Genomic DNA, 19205 nt, shown 5'->3' with positions numbered 1-19205 from the left:
TCAGTGGACCCGCCTTAGCTTTTTACCCTGCAAGGGGATTGTTCACGAGTGAGGGGAGAAAAAGTGGGAGATCAACAGATGAATTGCTGCAACTGCTGCACCGGTCAGATGTGGTGAAGAGAAAGCGGAGCTGAAAGGCACTGCAAGTGAAAGCTTTCAAGGAAGCGTAGCTCTTGACCTTCATCTTCACAGAAAATAGAGATCAAAAAGACAAACAGATTACACACAAAACCTTTATACAAGAACTACAGCAAGCTTAGCATATTGTCACACAGAAGTTTAAAGTTTATTCACACATAACATACTACAGAGGGTAATGTATTCAAGAAACATTGAATAGCGCTGTCATATATGTCACAGAAAAAAAAAAAAATCAAAACCAAAAAGACAACCGTTTCTTTGCCGTTATATAAAAATATTGTTGCTACAAAAGTATAAATTAGGTTTACTAATAAGACAACTCAGATCTGAATCTACACAGAAGTCTGCTGCCAAAGTGCGATAAAAAGACTAGCTGAACAGAATCCAACATATTTTTTTTTTTGCATTTTAGCTGAGTATAAAAAGGAAGAAATGCCTGTAAAATAGGATGAAAGCAACACCGAGTTCTTAACCTGAATTAATTAACTAGTTGAACAGATCTCCATGTTAGCATTCATTTACCACAACTTCACAACTGAACTTTTATTATCCGAATAAGTTAAACCCCTTAAACAAAAGAAACCTTACAGCTGAATTCAGCATTTCTAGTATAAGTATCTAAGCTGACTTTTCTATTATATCAAAACTTTCTGAAATGCTACTGTAGAAAAAAGAGGTATAATGTTATTGGTGCTCCCCACTTTTTCTCTTGAATGAAGGCGCCCCCTTGTGGCATAAAAACAGCAGTTCTCCTGTATTTACAAAGTCCATTTCTGAAAAGGGATGATGTCAACCTCTAAACACCAACCAGAAAACAGAATAGCTACTTCCACCTTGAGAGGCAGAAATTCAGTCAGAGTACCTTAAGGTAACATCATGTCAGAGCCAGAAGGATTCATTTTTATCTGATGAGAAACACTGGTTAATAATATTATATATGATTACTCTTATCAAAAGCATGCATATCTTAGTTATATTTTTCATTTAATCAACAAAAAAAGAATACTATTTCTAAGAAAATTTAATTTCTTGTCAACAATGGCATTTTGTCCCAGAGCATATCCTATTGGAAAACGAAAAAACTTTGAGAAAAATCCCTTCATCAGTAAGCCCAGGAAAACTGTTGAAACCAACAACCATGTACAATATTTTGACCATTTCTTTGATCTAACCCACATTTCAATAAACTGGTTTCTGAAAATCTCAATACTGCCTTCTGAGTGCTGAGGTAAAACATTGGATTGGTACTTGGAAACTGTATTTCAAACAGATTTTACAGTCATTTTTTTTCTTTTTTTTTCTTTTTTTTATTAAAATATAATAAAATCAAAATATTCTAAGAAATCATAAAGTTGGGATAGGGAAGTAGGGTTGGCAAGGCCTTTAGGAACTTGGGAGAAAGAAAATCTAAAGTCTATTAAAAATATGTAGCTAAACAAAAAGTTTGCAAAGCAAATCCTCGGATCTTTGTCTTTTTTTAAAGTGTTTCATAAAATTCAAATCAGATTAAAGGGGAAAAAAAGAGTTTGAATCAAAACTGGTACTAATCTGAAATTCTTAGAAAAGATTAATCAGTTTTCTTTTTTCTTTTGGCTTTACAAACGTGTTACTATTCCCACAGATCTATTTTCATTTGTTGCACACTTACATTCACTTTAAACAAAACAGCCCTGCCTTTAGCCTTCCAATGATCACTGTGAACTGCATTAGTGTGAAGCTGTCTGTGCAAAAGTGAGTGCTAACAGTGTTAAAAGGACTTTGTTTACGTGTACAGTCCATCAGTGTTTTCTGAGAAGGCTGTTATTGTACTGAAAATGTTGTCATACAGCCTTCAACAGAAAAGAATGCGTTATCACCTGAAAGCTGCAAAACATCTCATTTAGTACAGTGTATAATATGGTAAGGGGATTTTGAGGTGTGGAGAAATATAAGTGTTTTTTTTTTTATTTTACAAAGTGAAGGGTTACTTGGTGAGGGGAAATGAGAAAATAAATAACTGCACTGCAGCATTTAGGAATATTAAGCAAAATTCAAACTGTGAAAATACAATCTCAAATCACAGTATCAGTTTTGAAACGTCTTTCGGTTTGACACCAATAAAAATAATCTAAATACTGAAATTTGATTCTCATGTAGAGTCATTTTATGTCTATTTATACAGTGGATACCTGTTTTAATGCTTAAGTTATTACTGACCTGTTTTATGAGCATACATGCTCAGTTGATTTCACCTAATAAACATATAAATAAAGCACTTCAGTCACACAGTTGTACATGATAAAAAAAGTCACCATGTGGACACTAGAGGATGCTGTTTCCAGCTATAAATTCCTGATAAGTCTACATGAATGGCCAAAAGAAAAGAAGCAAATGCTTAACATAAAAGAAGGCAATTAATGTACAAAATAAAGGCAAGATAACTGAAGGGTTACAGGTCGAGTCAAGGAAGAGACTTAAGGCCCAAAAACAGAGAGAAAAAACCAGAGATTGAATAGTAATTACCAAAGGCAACAAACAGCAGTTTCCATTCTTCCAAGCCATTTAAGGAGGTATTAGCGCAATTTAATGTACACTCACTTCATGATCACACTTATGTTAAGTTTAGCAGATACACTGGTAGACCAAAAAAATAAGAAATAAAATAAAATTCCTCAGTGTTTCTTTTCAATGGCACCAGGTGTATTTTGGGTGGAATGGTTGAAAAACAAAGTCGTGGTTCGGTATCCACCTCAGCACTGAGGTCACAGTTTGGTTTCTTTTTAGGTACAGTGAGGAAAAAGTGGCGGTGCCTGCTCGGATGTGCTCATTCCTGAGAAAATCCTATTGATTTTACAAACGTTAAAACGATTTGATGCAGATTAATGACTTGTGTTGTGAGAACAGTCAGATAACGGGACCTGTGTGCTGTATTAAAGCTTATTGCCTTAAAAATGGAAATCTATAGCTCAAAATAGGAAGACGATGTTTATAGTAGAATGATAAAACTGGGAAGCAACAATAAATAAACCAGCACACTTCCAATGGACTGTGTTTTTTCTTCTAAACGAGCTACAAAAAATAAATACATATACATGCTGAAAAATGCCATTATGGAATAAACTCGTGCAAGCAAGCTCACCAAATGAATGATAAGCTGTTCTTTTGAGAGTCAAGGTACAATGTGTGAATCTAAAACAAGTGCATTGATGCTACTCATTGATAGCGGGTGCAAAATGATGTGGCATTCCTGAATTACCAGCACTGGTAACCATTAAGCTAGTGAAATCAACTGTAGGAGGTTTTTAAGAAATATACTACCTGGGTTGTGCTGTTTTAAAACAATAAAACATTTTAAAAGTTATTATTTCATAATGTTATGGAATACATTTTGGGAGTAATCCAGCTATAACAAGTATGACTGAACAATTTCATTAAAAAACGTAAAACGAAAACATTTAATTGGATGCTTTCCTCTTTTAATCCTTCAACTTCTATTAATTTCAGATCTGTGCAACTCTAATGGTTTGACTTGTATATCAAGAAGCAAAGAAAACAATTTCAGCAATTTTCTTCACCATTTGTAATTAAAAAGGAAAGCATCACATAAAATTAGTTACCTTCTTAGTTGAGAAAAACATGCATGCAGTGCATGCAAATCCTCCAACGCTACATTGTCTGGCCATCAAAGCATCCGCAACGTTTAAGCTTCGTTTTCTGCCTATTGTCCAACATCGACTAAGCTGAAGTATTTTCATTTTAGGTTAGTTGTGTAAGAAAATCCTAAACCTAGTGCACCTAATTTTCAGAGGTGCAGTGGCAGTGAATATTAACTACGTAATTCTTTCATTATACACCCTAAATATACTGCTACAGTAGTTTGCCGTTGTCTCCCTCCTGAACGGTTTTGAGAAGTAGGTTGTTTTTTTTCAGATGTGTGTAACAGTAGGCCGAAGCAGTGAGAGCTCTAATTACCTGAAAATGTTGTCAACCAGTGAGAGTAACAGCATCGTAGCCTTGTAGAGGTTTAATCATTAGGCTGGAGTAATTTAAATCACTGACTGTGACAGATGAAATTCTTCCTGCTCACACGTGCGTCTTAAGCCAAGGGCAGCGCAACAAACAGGACCGTCTCGTCTTGTCAGATACCACTCCATTCCTGTTCTTTGCTCTGTACTTTACATCAGCCCAGTCCTCACAAAATATATAAAAAGCCATTTAATTTTATATGTGTGTACAGTCTTTGCAGTGTGTGTTTCTTCTGTATTATTCTGCCTTGAGGAGTCTTTAGTTTTCTTACACACTGATGTTTACAGTTCGTCTAAACCTACAGTACATAAATATGCATCTTCAGTCATTGGTTGGATGATCGTTTGGTTGATTAGGGACTGTTGAATTGTTTTTCTAACCCATATTAGAACGAAGGAAAATTAGTTTATTCATCTCCTCAGCAGTGACCTGCTGCCTCCTCTTCATTGCCAGACTTTGTTCACACACAGTCACACACTCACTGCGTATGCCCACCGCAGGCACGGCGAGAAGCCACAGCGCCAAGCGAGCGAGCCTGGGGAACTTCTCGCTCACTGTCGAGCTCCAGTACTGAAAGAGGTCAGGCGTACCTTGGACAAGAGGTTCGGCCAGGTACTGAAAAATCTCTTGTCTAACTTGTCCCGGACCTTCGTCGTTCCCAGAAACCAGAGAGGAACCTCTTGAGGGTCCGCCGTTGTTTCCAGCCCCTTCTATACGGCTTATTTTCGGGGTGGGGGGCCCGTCTCCATCCCTCTCTTCTCCACTAGAACCACCTCCACCACTCAGATTTCCATCCCTGGTTTCAGCAGCCATTTCGCAGGCACGGGAAATGATGTCCTCGTGCTGGTAGGCTGGAACTGAACGCAGCTTGAGCTGTGGGTCCAGGACCATGGCTACCTGGTGGGCTCTTTCAACCTGTAGACAGAGAAATATCACTGATTATTTGAATGAACACCAAACAGAATTATTCATTACCAATTATACAGCGTTCTGTACAAATATTCAGAGTGTTTTACTGGGTTATTTTAAAGACTAACAAAGTTGACACGGTACATATTCATTTAAAATGTTTCCAAAAAAGAAAAAAAAGAATATAAATGCATTTATTTTCATATATTTATAGTCTCTTTCATGTAACCACTTTTTGCTATACAGTTATTTAAGGTAAGTCTCTACCAGCTTGTGCTTCAATCTTCAATAGATTTTTTTTTTTGTTTTTGCAATTGTGCTTGTCCTTATTTGAAAAATAGCTCAAGTTCAGTGAGTTTTAGCAACGATCAACTGTGAAAAGCAATTCTTAAGTCATGCAAGTGAATCCCAAATGCATGTAGATCTGGACTGATAGGATCATTTTAACATGTGAACATGCATTGATCTAAACCATTCCATTGAAGCTCTGCTTGTACGTTTAGGGTACCGGTAATTTTACTGACCACAGTCTCTGTTTGGATTGAACAATTTATTATCTTTAAGGTTTATCCTAAGAAAAGCATCCCCACAACATGATGCCATCACCACTAGTATAAATAATTTTGCAAGGTTCTGTATATCAGAAACACTAGTTCAATGAGATGAATCAATTTTTTCCTTATTATCAAGCTTAGAGTCTGACAGCTGTAATCTTTTATTAAATTTTTCAATAACATTTTTTAGGAGAAAATACAGTTCAGGAAACAAAAAGGAAGTATTATCAATTTGGTACCTTAAAGTTTTCCTTGAGGGCTTCAAGAAAATAGTGGCAGAGTTTGCTAGCGGTGCCGGTTCCAGCCTCCCCAGCTTTAGATGTGAAGAACTTCTCCAAGCGCAAATAGACAGGCAGTACTTGCTGTAGGGTTGGTCTCCTCTGGCTGCTCAGCTCCAGAGCTGCCAGGCGAAGAGGTGCCAGGAGACAAGCAAGGGTGCTTAGCAGATGTTTGTTAAGTCCTTGAAGAAGTGGCGCGGTGGACTTACTGCGGCCGTAAGCCTCACAGATGTGTTCAAAGTGTGCATGGACCTGCAGGAGGGCCTCTGCCATGCGGTCCCAGCATGGAGGTGTGGGGCATTGTGCAGGGGAGCCTTGTGTACTTTCCTCAGTTGTGCTTGTGGATGAGTTGAAGCACTGTTCCTCACGAAGGGCCAGCGTGGAAGACGAGGCAATATCTCTGCAGGTTGAGAGAAGCTCGGCTAACTCGTGAAGCCCTCGAGCCTGGAGGCTGCGTTTCCCGAGAACTGCCTGAACGACGGCGCCGAGCGAACACCCTGCACACCGCAAACATATTCTGCCCCGCCCGCCGCTTCCCAGTGGCGATCCTGCGAATCCGGCTGCCCACAGTCGAGGCTCGGAGACATAAACGGTTCGAATGTCTGACATGACAAACTCAGACAGCACGTTCTGCACCCAGTGGTGAATCTGCTCGGGCCCCTCCCTCAGCTCCGCCTCCCTTACACCGAGAACGTAACGTTTGAGGCGGGATCCCTCCACCTGATAGGCTGTGAGCACGTAGCAGGCATCTGGGCCAGAGGTCTGGGAGTGGCAGGTCACTGCGATGCCCAGTGAAGCATTGGAGCCCAGGGCACACGTGACTTTGACTTTCACTTGGTTGTACATACGGGGGAGCTGGCGCAGTGCCAAGGCACTCATGTTACCAAGAGCATCGCGGGTGGAGTAGGCACCGTGACGAGCCCCTGTGTCCACAAGGGTCTGTGCCAGCTTCAGGAAGTCTTTGCTGTTTAGCACATTGAGCATGTTCAGATCAGAGCACATTACCCGTAATAGGCGCTCAGCCACCTGCTGTCTCTCCTTCTCAGGTAGCCCATTGTTCTCTGCCAGTTGAGTCAGATGGATTACCAGGGAAAAAAAAAAAAAACCCAGAGATAATCAGCATTATTATTTGAGGTATTTGATGGATTGATTCCAATATTTGACATGCTGTAAAAATATAAATTTCCTGAAAATAACATAAAAACGTCAGGAACTTTTTTGAAAAGGGTTCTAAATTTTATATATAACATTACCAATATACTATACAAATAGGAATGCCCCAATCCAACCTTGAATGCTGGAACTGAGTTCCTTACTAAAGAGCTCTCAAAAACATATGTTGTTGACATATTCTCTGTGATTTGATGCCAGTTGCACCCATAGTGTTACAGGGTGAACCGTGTTTTCCACGGCCAGTTTTGAAAAATAAAATAAAAATCACAAACTTCTTTGGTGGTACAAAAACTGCATTATAGGCGATAGTCAATGCATTGTTTATTTAGCTAGTGTGGGTTAACAATCTAAGTTTCTGCAGCAGAGATGCTGCAGAAACCTGCTGGCACTTAATTTAAAATCACTAGGGTTGGCATTGATAAAAATCTTGATCAGGATATCCATAATACCAATATAATAGTATAGCTGTAGATATCAAAAGAAAGATGAAAGAGGGAGGGTTCATTTGCATGTTATGTGTCTACACCCTTAGACTTAATGAGCTAGCAGTACTTACGGCTGAGTGTATGGTTCCTCTGAGAGATACTTTGAGGCTGGATTTGTATTTTCACTGAGGGATGGGCCTGAGCCTGGGACCCTCTCCACAGCTGCTCTTGAGGACCCGAAGCTGAAGAGGTTTTGGGAGAGTCCCCTTTGGTGTGGTTCTCATTATCAGCTGAAAATAAACAGATGGCAGAAAAAATGTCTATCAATAGATCACATCTTGGGAAGCCAGTTGTGAAACTGTAAAACAAAGGTACAAAAATGTAGGGATAAAAAATAGGAAAAGAAACCTAAAAATTATGCTCTAGACAACCCTCATTCATTAGTAAATGTATCATCTTTCCAATCAGTAGTGTACATCTTTAAACTTTTGAATGAGTGATCGCAGTCACAGTGCTAAGCGTCATCTGCTTTACAAGATGAAACTCAACTGTTTACACCAGTCTCTAAAATTCATTAAAACCACTTAACTACAAACATAAATTTTAAGTGTATGGGCACAAAACGGTTTCTTTACTGGCACAAAGCAGAAATATGTTGGAACGAAATGGACTGTCTGGATATAAGCAAGGGTAAAAACCAGAAAATGTCCCACAGCCAAACAAAAGACAAGCACCTGATTAAGTGTATGATTCTCAAAATATTTTTCAACAAGACAAAGACCACAGCAGCTTCAGATCCAGATCTGCAACAACCCTTATAACAATCTCTTTCTTAAAACTCTGCATTAATATTGAGCACAACTTTAAAAAACTACACCTCAAACCTTGTTGCCAATGAGGACTTGTGCACATTATTCATTTGTCTCGGTGCTAAGCTCAAGGCTTATCTGTATTCGTAAACTCACCAGCGTGCGACTGCATGTGCTCCAGGAGGTTGTTGTAGAACTGGAACTGGATGCCACAAGCACCACAAGTGTAGGGCTCTAAAAAGATCACAACGCCCAAAAGACTGTTGACTCTTTGTCATCAGAATAATAAAAATACTGTGCATTTGCAAACCTGGCTAATATTTTCCTTGACCTGTCATGGATTGATCAAATTCACTTCTATTATCATATAACCTTTTAGGGTGTTTGCAGGTTACTGTGATTCAAGATAAAATCACATCCAATATAGAAGCCCCTCCTTATTCTGTTAGTATTGTGGGCTATTTTAGTCTTTAGTAATTGACTCTATGAAAGCAAAAAATAATAGAAAAAACAGCATTTACATCTTAACTTAAACAAACAAAACAAAACAAAAAAAAGAAAAGAATTGGAAAGTTGGAGTCCAGAAAAATAGAACAATATTTAATTTTTGGCACTGTTACTTACTTTGTGATGTAGAGAAGGCGGTGGCCACCAGAGGGCTCGGAGTTCCTGCTGACAAGAGGAAAGGGAAAGATTTAAAGCTACAGACGCTGTGGTGCAGGCCTTTCCTCATCACTCTTTCCCTTCCTTCATTAATTCTGTCGAACTCCAGATTCTATGCTTCTATTTTTGCAACAATAATTCAGAGTGGACTTATTCAAAAACAGGAGTATCAAATAACAAAAGGGTGTAAATGCTTTTTTTTGAAAGCAAAACCAAAGTGCAGTCTAATAAAACATGAAAAGGCCTTCATCTCTAGAGCCATAAAGGCTAGTTGCAGCATCATCAGGGCTGCTTTGATATAAAGTAGCTAAAGCCTGTATGGTCAGCTTTAATCTTAGACCCTATATCTGCAGTAGTAAATAGCCTATAATCATGCTACTAAATTTAAACTTCCAAGTCCACACAAGCAATAATAATGCTAAGCTAATGATCTTCATCACTGTGTGTTTTGGTCTGGTTGCTTTTACATGATTACATGGCAACTAATATTTTAATTAGTGATCACTACACAAACAAAAACAAAACCTTCTTTCAAACGTCCAAAGTTTGGTAATGCTTTCCCTCAAAATGAACTTCCTTGAGCTTTTACCTGCAAATATATTTGCAAAAAGATGAGAGGTTATTATATGACACTGCTTTGTAACTAGGAATTTATTGCAGTGAAACCATGGACTAGCTCAGTTGTGGATTTGCTAATCCCTGGACTTCTACAGTATTCTATTTTGGTTACAGATCCCAAAACAGTCATTTTCTGTCATAATTGTTATGATCCAAGCTCCCAGGATTATGTATTGTTTGGCAGTAGAAACTGCCTTATTTTCTGCATTTAAAAATAAGTAAATGCAATGGTAAAGACAGCCTATTATTAGTCAATCCCTGCCTAATTAAATGGAAGTATAGAAAACCTAACAATCCCTTGGGATGTGTTTTTTTTTCCCCCACTCGTTTTTTTCCTCCCATGAACTTGCAAAATAAAGATTAATGCCTTCTGAGTTCTTCATGTGCATCTTGGTTTGGTTTGACAATTTATTTTGGTTTTCACTTTTACTTTGTGAATTATGCCTTGGGGTGTCTGCTGGAACTCCAGGGGGCTTCTGTTTATGAGTTTTGTGCAGCCAGGCAATTTTATGTTATTGGGATACTGTTTTTTAGTTTAAGACATTCCAGATTAAGATCGTATACACAAAATGAACTTTATAGCATATGTAGTCTTCTGCTTTGATCATAGTATACTCAAACAGTAACATTTTGAATATTTGGGCTTGTAAGCACATACTGATTCCTATTAGGTTTTATGTCAAATATGAAAACAGAGCAGTACACATACTTTTCATTAAGCCCATATTTTTGGATTAAAATGATTTTTTATTGACCTGATGTAACATTCTAAATCCTAAATGGCATGTCTGCATCAGCTACCAGTTAAAATATACAAAATTAACAAAAATAAAGCCTCAGTCTGCAGGTAATTAATCTTTATAATGTGTTCCACTTAGTAAATTGAGTTACTTAAATAAAATAATTTTTTAATAATGTAAAAATTTTTCAAACGCATCTTAAAGTATTTTTTCAATGCTAATTATTAGTTATGTGCAAATTCTATCCAATTTTATATTTTCTGACAGTTTATTACATTTTAAGTCTTTCTAATGTGTTATAGTTCTTCCCCCCCCCAAAGTTAGGGTTTGGAAGTCGAGCTTTAATTCAAACAAAGGTTTTCAGTCTTTGTCTCGTATGAAAACTTTCTCATTAAGGTATTTGGCATGTCCATCTGTGACAGTTTAGATCAAGCCATTGAAAATTGTTGGTGTTGCAACAGAAAAATCTTCCCAAATAGATAAAGTTGATTAACACTGAGCTTCTGGAAAGACATTCCTAAAGCTCTGACCTCAACCCTCAAGAAAATATGTGGTTTATGCTTCAGTGCCAGGACACAAACCGATTTAAATGAACTGCATCAACTCTGCCAAAAAAGTAGTAATCAAAGATTCAAACAGGGTTACACTAAAATCTGGTTAATCGCTACAAGAAGCATGTAGTCAAATGGCAGAAAGACATTTAGCCAAATATTAGAGGTGGTGTAAATATATTTTTGGAGTCTGTGATTTTTATTCTGAGTGAAAAAGAAGAAAGTCCAATATAAATTCAAACTTGTGCATCTAAATTTTACTTTTTGTGCAGTGGAAACTAAGCACTAAAACTACAAATATAAAAATACCCAAATCAATGACTTTCGTATCCATAATAAGTGCAATTCAGCTTGTGACTGGAACTTTTTCTGTAATCTGGTCTAAGTCCAATCAAGACTTGTTCCCCCAATGAATAAATATAAAGGATTCAGTGAAAATTGTTTTAGAGATACATCCCAAAAATTAAGGAATACTACTACTAATATTACATCTAAAATGGAACAGTTTTCCTTAGCTATTCAATTCTAAACCGAAAATGTAGTTAAAATAAGTGGTGATGCAATAGAGTGGTAAAACACACCCTGGCGCAAGCTATTTTTAAACATGTGGTTGGCATCTATTTTAAAAAGAGTAAACATTTAAAAATAACATTTCTCAAATTCAAGACTGGATGTTGTCTTACTGCTTGTACTACTCTGAAATGAGTGCCGACTTTAAATGTTTTGCACTCTAATTTATGATGTATTGTTTTTCACCAACCATTTTTTACTTGAAGAGGGTTACACAGTTCTGTTTGAAAATCTGGGGTAATATAAAGTAGCTGTTTATAAAAGAGAAAACATGATTTTCAAAAGCATCTCTAGTTTCATGATCAGAGTGGGGAGATGAAAAATATTATTTTCAGCTCTCAGAATTGAGTTTTATATAGTAACAATTGATGCAAGGTAGGTCACTCAAACCTCTATACACAGAGTCCATTTCAATTTTCAGCCCAGCAAAGAGTAGCAAAACAATATCTACTGAGAGCATCTAAAGCAGACAGAAACAAATATCTGCATAGTAAAACATAAAAAATACATCTCCCACTTTGAGTAGAAATAATACATTTCCATGCACAGTTAGAAATGCACTAAACAAGACACTAAGTGCTTACCACTTGAGTTCTGTGAACTGTTTGTATCAACCAAACTGGTCTGAATCGCGCTCTCCAATTTCCGTCTAAATGGGCTGTCTACAGGGAAAAACAGGAGAAACAATAAGTGGCATACTCATAAAAAACAAGTGAACTGCGCATAAAAAACAAAACGGGCAAAATATTTTAAATTCAAGCTACGAACACCCACAACTATTAGGTTGAAGCAAAATTAATGGCATGCAGTGTACATTTAATTTTAATCTCCAGCATTGAAATCAATCATACTGACAGGTTAGAATAAGGATCCAAATGGTCATACTACATTTAAATATGGCTTTAATTCTGCCTATTCGTTTCATCTTTTTGACCCACTTCTACGAAGCGAGTGTGTGCCGTGCTTTAAATAGGCTGAGTGCTTCTTAGCAGAAAGATAGGTTGGGGAAGTGGGGGATGGTGTGGAAAGGCGAAATGAGACTAAAAAATTGCACTACCATTTGAGAATTTGTAAATTTTTGCTAATCTAAAAATGATGATTGTTGACTTTTTTATTTTGCATATTTTTTACCTTTTGTGTTAGAATTCCTTTGCTTATTTTAGTTACACAAATGGCCAAGAGCATTTGCAGTCTATTTTTTCAAGACCATTTTACAAGAGCTAAGCAACTTAGATTTTTCTGCATATATTTAAAGTGAAATCCAGCAAAAGTGGTTTAAAACCCCACGACAATATGATGCAAATAAGGATGCCCCGATATCCACAGCTAACTTAATCCTCTGTACTTATTATTGGTGTAATATGTATAACTGTGTTACACATAAATCAAATCTAAAATACCAGTAAATAAAAATCATAGTCAAATCTGTATTACAGTCCCTCCACATGTCTTTCTGATATTGTGGGAGGAGTCTTTGTCTTGCAAACCCAAAGTTGTTGGTTCAATTCAAGCTTCACCCTGGCAAGACACTTATCCAAAATTGCCAAATCAGTGTATGAATGTGTGTTTGTTTTTGAGGTTCTAGTTAAAGCACTTTCATTGTGACTAGAAAACTGAAACATAAATTCTAACAAATCTATGCATTATAACAAATCTTTACACTAATAATGATTATGAAAAGGAAATGGAGGCTAAAGTGTACAATGAAAAAAAAATCATAACCCATACAGCCATCATACAACTCAATATATTAGCAACAGTTTTTTTTTTTTCTTCCTGCAAAACCATTTCCCTGTTATGGTAAGGATGAGCCTGAATGGGCTCACAATGAAATTAAATTAAATTAAGTTTTGTTAATATACTGTTAGTTTTATAATATCTGAATGCTCTCTCTTATGTGTAGCATCAAAATAAAATGAAACTTACTGCTCAGTGCTTTGCTCAGACCTGTAATTCGGAAGGAAATAGACAAAATTCATTGTGAGTTTGATTGAAGTTTTGTTCAGAAGGGTATTATTCAGCCAACTTCACATAGCAATAAACAAAAATGTCACAAAATAAGGCCATACTTACTTTTTATCTTACTAGCTTGGCTGTGGCTAAATTTACTCATGTCCAGGGTACCACATTCTTGTACACGTGAAGTCTTCAAATCAAATGACCCTACAACAAAAGTATCTGGGAGTCATATACACACCAATGTAAGACTTAGTGATACATGTCCATAGAGCATCTTTTAGTAAAGCAATCCAACTGCAAGCTCACGTAATATATTATATAAGAAAGCATTGTAACTATTTAGTGAGAAGATTCCTTTAACAAAGGTAGTTTGTGAATTTTTTTTTTTATCTGGAACTTAATTAATTAATGCTTTATGATTAAAGTCAAAACATGGCAGACTTCAAGCCAACATTAAATCCAAGGAGGCTCAAATAAACTAATCCTACTGTTCTTATTTGGTTTCATTTTCTCATTTTTCCTTGGTAATTGAACATGTCAACATCATCTATTTTTACTTGTATTGAAGGAAAAAAACTATCACAGTACATATATAGGAATATTCTACAAAAGCTACAATGTAAAAATATTTTTCCACCATTCCTCTAATTTGCTGTAAATGAAATTTTAGTTGCATGAAGTTGTTTGGCTTGGTGCTGTAATCAGACTCACCCAATGGTGTATGAAGAGCAACATGCTCCTGGTATGGGTTGAAATATTTGTACTGCTTCCCACAGAACTCACAAACATAGCTACCAGTTTCTGGAGATGAAAATAAACACAATTAACCTGTTAATTACTCCAATAAATACAGACACAATCACGTTTGCCATCAGGAAATAAGAGGCTAAAATAACACTGGTGATAATGTTTGCAGAGCAGACTTTGTGTTAAGCAGCGTCTGTCCCCACATACAGGTGCATTTAATTTAATGAAGATATCATTGAAAAGTTACCTTTTCAATATATTTTTGATTTATTTCAATAATTCAATTCAAAAAGTGAAACTCATTTTAAATAGATTTATGACACACAGGGATATAATATGGGAAATGATTTGTTTAAAGTTGATGATTAAGGCTTAAACCTAATGAAAACAATGAATTTAATTTCTCCCAAAAATGTTATATTATATAAGACTAATAAAAATGTTTTAAACTCTGTCACTGCCAAATGCTTGCATTTGTAAGGACACCGGTGTCAGTCAAGAAGCTAAAACAAAATTTCCATCTGATGGCTTTTATCAGAGAAAATTTTTTTTTTTTAATTCAGTTGGAAATCAAGGTCCTAGGAGTCTAGACTAAACATGGAGATGCACAGAATTTAAATAGTCTGAGGTCCACTTTGAAATTCCCTAAATCAGTGATGATTTGGGGAGCACTGTAGTCTACTTGTGTTAGTCCACAGTAATTTATCAAATCACCAGTCACCAAACTGGAAATGTTGGATTTGCAGCACTTTCCACCAGCCCACTTTACAAAACTATTAATACCTTTTTTAGGGAAGAATCTTGTGTACTGTCAAGAGGAAGATGAGAGACAGAGTCAGCAATGTAGAGCAAATGAAGGCCGCTATAACTCAATCTGGGCTTCCTCAACACTGCAGCAGAGCTACAGGATGATCACATCCAAGCCATGCCACACTAATGTAGTAAATCATGCAAAAGAGGGTTGGAACAAGACCAATAACAGGGTCTGTACTGTACTATGCAGTGCATGGACATGGTTTTTTTTATGTTAAAATTTTTCTTAAAAATATATATTTGTTAATCTTCTGTAACATTTCCCTTTTCTCAGAATTTTTTTTTTTTAGGAGACCTATATATAATCACCAAAATTAACAGACACTTGAAATACATCCTTATGTGTATAAAGAATTTATTTAAAAAACAGCTTCACTTTTTGAATTAATAAAATTAAAGTCATGCATACAGGCTCAAATATATATATACATCCCTAAAAATACTGGAATAAATGTAACGCTGCTGAGGATCAACCATGTGCTTTTTGTAAACAGCAACAAGATCCAGGTATGGATTTGGTTGGATATTTGAACAATCATTTTGTTCTCTTATTAAAGCCTATTTTGGGAATAACACATTTGGGAATAACCTAATAAAGAGAATGGAAAGCTACATTTAACCTAAAACAAGAATTTGTTGTTCATCATGCTTCAGTAAATCCATGTTCTAAAAGTCTTCTGTGGAAATACTCATCCTCAGCTAGTATGTAGGAGTTTAATAGTGCACCAGTTGTTGATTAGATAGGACAGGCTAGCAGGGTAAGCCTGGCAAGCACTACAAATAAAATTCATCTTATTGTTGATTCTACAGTATGTTAAACTCTCTATGCACATTTTACTTGTCCAGTCAACAAGAAAAGATTTTACAACATCTCTTTACACAATAAATGAGTCAATCATCCAATTTAACTTGGGAGCATGCTGGCTTAAACCGACTGCAGACATGTAGCACCTGACAATTCAAATTAAATCAACTAAAAAGAACGTTTGACACAGAAATTATCTATAATTCACTTAAGAAGTTAGAAACAATAGATAACGGTAATCAAAAAACTTAGGTAGGATAGTTTCTGATGGTTTACACTGATTGGAAAACAGGTTTGGGTTTGTAGTGTGTGATTTGTTATGGAACTTTTTAAAACGTAACAAAAAGAAAAGCAATTTTAAGAACCATAATAGCCTATGTTTAAACAAACTAAGAGTACTTCAGTCTTACTTGGTCCAATTTTCTGATAGGGTTCAATAGGCTCCTCCTCTTTAAGGCCATCAACAGGTAGAACCACCTGTTCATAGGGATCTGAGAGAGACGGAAACATAAGCACTTAACATGCTGATAGTATTCTTAAGTAATAGAAAAAACAACTTGTTACAGCAGATTATGTTTAAATCTGCTCTTAACTAATGCTTCACGACATTAGCTAAGAACCATTATTTACTTAGCAGCATAATAACAAACATTTTATCAATGCTAATAACTGATTTACAGAATGCAACAATAGTGTGATAGTGATAGTGTGATGCCTCTATTAGTTGTTTTTTTTTTTTTACTGATGCAACAATGTACCTTTTGTCTATAATTTTTTAAACTCCTCAGTACACTCTGAAAAACCCAGGCATTGTGAATAAATAGTAACATTCTTGATAAAAGTTTACAAGAGATTTAAAAACTAACATTTGAGGAAAATATAAACTAAGGCCTACTGTATAGCACAATGCACAATGAGAGAGTTGCAAACATAACTGAGCTTAACTACTGGTTTCATTCTCATTAATGAAACCATTAATTTCATTAACAATCATTCTTTGAATATGACTGTCTTTTTTATTATTATTTTTTTTTAAATTATTTTTTATGTAATTTCTAAAACTTGAGGTTACCATCCACTGCGTGCAGGTCACGGTGCTCCTGGAAACAACTGTAGTATTTATACTTCTTGCCACAGATGTCACAAGAGTAACGGAAGCTACCTGCAAATGAACAGAAGAGAAGCAAAGTTTATATTTTCCAACTGAAGTTCAGCTCCAGGGGTGGGCAATCCTGGTCCTCGAGGGCCGGTGTCCTGCAACTCTTGCAAGTCTCTCTGGTCCAACACACTTGAATCCAGCAGCTGAATCACCTCCCAAGTGCAGTCAGGTTCTCCAGAGTCCTGCTAATGACCTCATTATTTGACTCAGGTGTGTTGAAGTGGAGATGCATCTAAAAGTTGCAGGAGTCCGGCCCTCGAGGCCTGGAGTTGCCCACCCCTGAGCTAGACAAAGGATTTCAATTGCTGTAATATTTACATTTAAGAGACAAAAAACAATTAAGAATGAATTATGGGTCAATAATCACCAGCTGGCCGCAACAAATATGTTTCTGCATTTTAAATATAAGAAAACAGGAATGTTACATGCAAAGAAGGTGCAATGCATACACAGGAGTTTCTACATAAAAACCCCAGCGTACTATAAGCCTGGCGGGCCACCAGGCTTTACTTGGTCCCTCACCAGGTTAAGCATCGTCTTAAATAGATGGTTTGTTATACACCAGTAACAGGGACAGTAAAGATGGATTAAGCGAGGGTTATACTTGACGCATTGGTCTCTCTTCATCAGGGGTACACAAATCAGTCTTAGACAGAACCATAAAAAATGATTTATGTTCTGCTTTCAGTCTTTCTTCAGTGGAGAAAGATGCATGCATCACAGAGATTAAATTAAATCACACAAAGAGGAATCTGATGATAAAATGAAAACTCAATGACATGGCTGGCAAATTTTTGTAAAAAACATTGAAAAAAAAGCACCATGACGTGCCTTTATCCTACAAGAGTGATCTGCAAACTGCTTTATATGAAAGGTAGAACCTGACTGATGTAGAATGTTGTTTGTTAAAGTTAAAATCAATAAGCTTCAAAGACTTTACGATGTCATAAAAGTCAGCTTAAAATAGATATACTTAGATGCAAGCAAACCCATATTTCAATAACGGTGATATTTTAATATATAAATGCTGTATTAAGTGCAAACAAAACATGAAAAAGAAAATGTTCAAATATCTGCAATGTGTTTGCCGATCCAAGAGAAACCGATGCAAATAGAAAAGCACAACGCAACAAGATAAAATCTAATCCTAACTTCATCTCGGGCTGCACAGTGGCGCAGTTGGTAGCATTGTTGCCTTGCAGCAAGAAGGTCTGCATGGAGTTTGCATGTTCTCCCTGTGCATGCGTGGGTTCTCTCCGGGTACTCCGGCTTCCTCCCACAGCGAAAAAACATGACTGCTAGGTTAATTGGTCTCTCTATATTCTCCCTAGGTGTGAGTGTGTGTGTGTGTGCATGGTTGTTTGTCTGTCTGACTTGCCCTGCGACAGACTAGTGACCTGTCCAGGGTGACCCTGCCTCTCGCCCGGAACGTTAGCTGGAGATAATCACCAGCACCTCCCGACCCCACTAGGGACAAGGGTGTTAGAAAATGGATGGATGGACTTCATCTCTTCAACAGAGGAAGGTTTATGCTTCTCTCGATAATTAAATATCAGACTTATGTTTCCCCTGGAGACAGGTCCACCAACATTTATGTGGCTTATATCAATTTGACAATTAGACAACAAACTACATTTTCTTCCATAATTTCTATACTGGGAGTATTAATGACAAATTTCAGATTTTATCTGAGTTTTGACTAACTGTTTCCGATTTAACCGATTAATTTTTTTTAACAAGAACCATTCTCTTCATCAGATCTTCTGTAAATCAAATGTAGCAAAAAAAACAAAAAAACAGTACAGTTTTAAAGCAAAATCCAAAATAATCTAATCATACTACATTTTAGCAATGTAGCAGCCTACTTTCCTTTTTAGATTTCAACCATCCAAAACTCAGAGATTTGTGCTTTCTTGTGATTCAGCAACCCCGACCACTCGTGTACAAACATGATACATTGGTATCTCCCTTTGTTCTGCACCCACTCAAACACAGAATCAATACATCATCACAAGAAACGGCAGCTAATTTGATCAAGTGGAGTTTGTAGCTGATGATTTGTTCCAGTCCCTTCGGTAAATAGCAGAATAAACAATGAACGCCACAGCTGACAAGAATGCTAATGTGAATGTAAGAACTGTTCTGCTATTTTGTAATTCAAATACCACAAATGTAAACTATTCAGTTTGTAAAATGTTCAGTTGGCTGGCAAAAAAGCCTCCATCCTCCTGTATAATTAATGCAAAATATTTTCTATTACATTTCACAAGATCCTAAAATATTATC

At 36.6% G+C, this 19205-nt stretch overlaps 1 protein-coding gene across 7 annotated transcripts in view; it reads right to left on the bottom strand.

Annotated features, from left to right (window-relative positions):
• Positions 1-260: 260 nt before the first annotated feature.
• znf618 (zinc finger protein 618) overlaps positions 261-19205 on the bottom strand; it is a 44232-nt gene continuing 25287 nt past the window's right edge. For 3 of the 7 annotated variants that reach the window (XM_028025516.1, XM_028025519.1, XM_028025515.1), the window contains 11 exons: positions 16833-16922; positions 16171-16251; positions 14107-14196; positions 13510-13614; positions 13363-13383; positions 12021-12098; positions 8919-8966; positions 8451-8528; positions 7617-7775; positions 5849-6948; positions 261-5061 (listed from right to left, as the gene is read on the bottom strand). In XM_028025516.1, the coding sequence (XP_027881317.1) occupies positions 4522-5061; positions 5849-6948; positions 7617-7775; positions 8451-8528; positions 8919-8966; positions 12021-12098; positions 13363-13383; positions 13510-13614; positions 14107-14196; positions 16171-16251; positions 16833-16922 (2390 nt within the window). In that variant the 3' untranslated portion in view covers positions 261-4521. The remainder of the gene's footprint in view (positions 5062-5848; positions 6949-7616; positions 7776-8450; positions 8529-8918; positions 8967-12020; positions 12099-13362; positions 13384-13509; positions 13615-14106; positions 14197-16170; positions 16252-16832; positions 16923-19205) is intronic. The other 4 variants (XM_028025517.1, XM_028025518.1, XM_028025520.1 and 1 more) reach the window with 4 other exon arrangements.

The sequence above is a fragment of the Xiphophorus couchianus genome, chromosome 8 (assembly GCF_001444195.1).
Source record: "Xiphophorus couchianus chromosome 8, X_couchianus-1.0, whole genome shotgun sequence".
Classification (NCBI taxonomy): Eukaryota; Metazoa; Chordata; class Actinopteri; order Cyprinodontiformes; family Poeciliidae; genus Xiphophorus; species Xiphophorus couchianus.
Note: the sequence above shows the minus strand (reverse complement) of the source record. Positions and strands in the feature narration are given on the sequence as shown.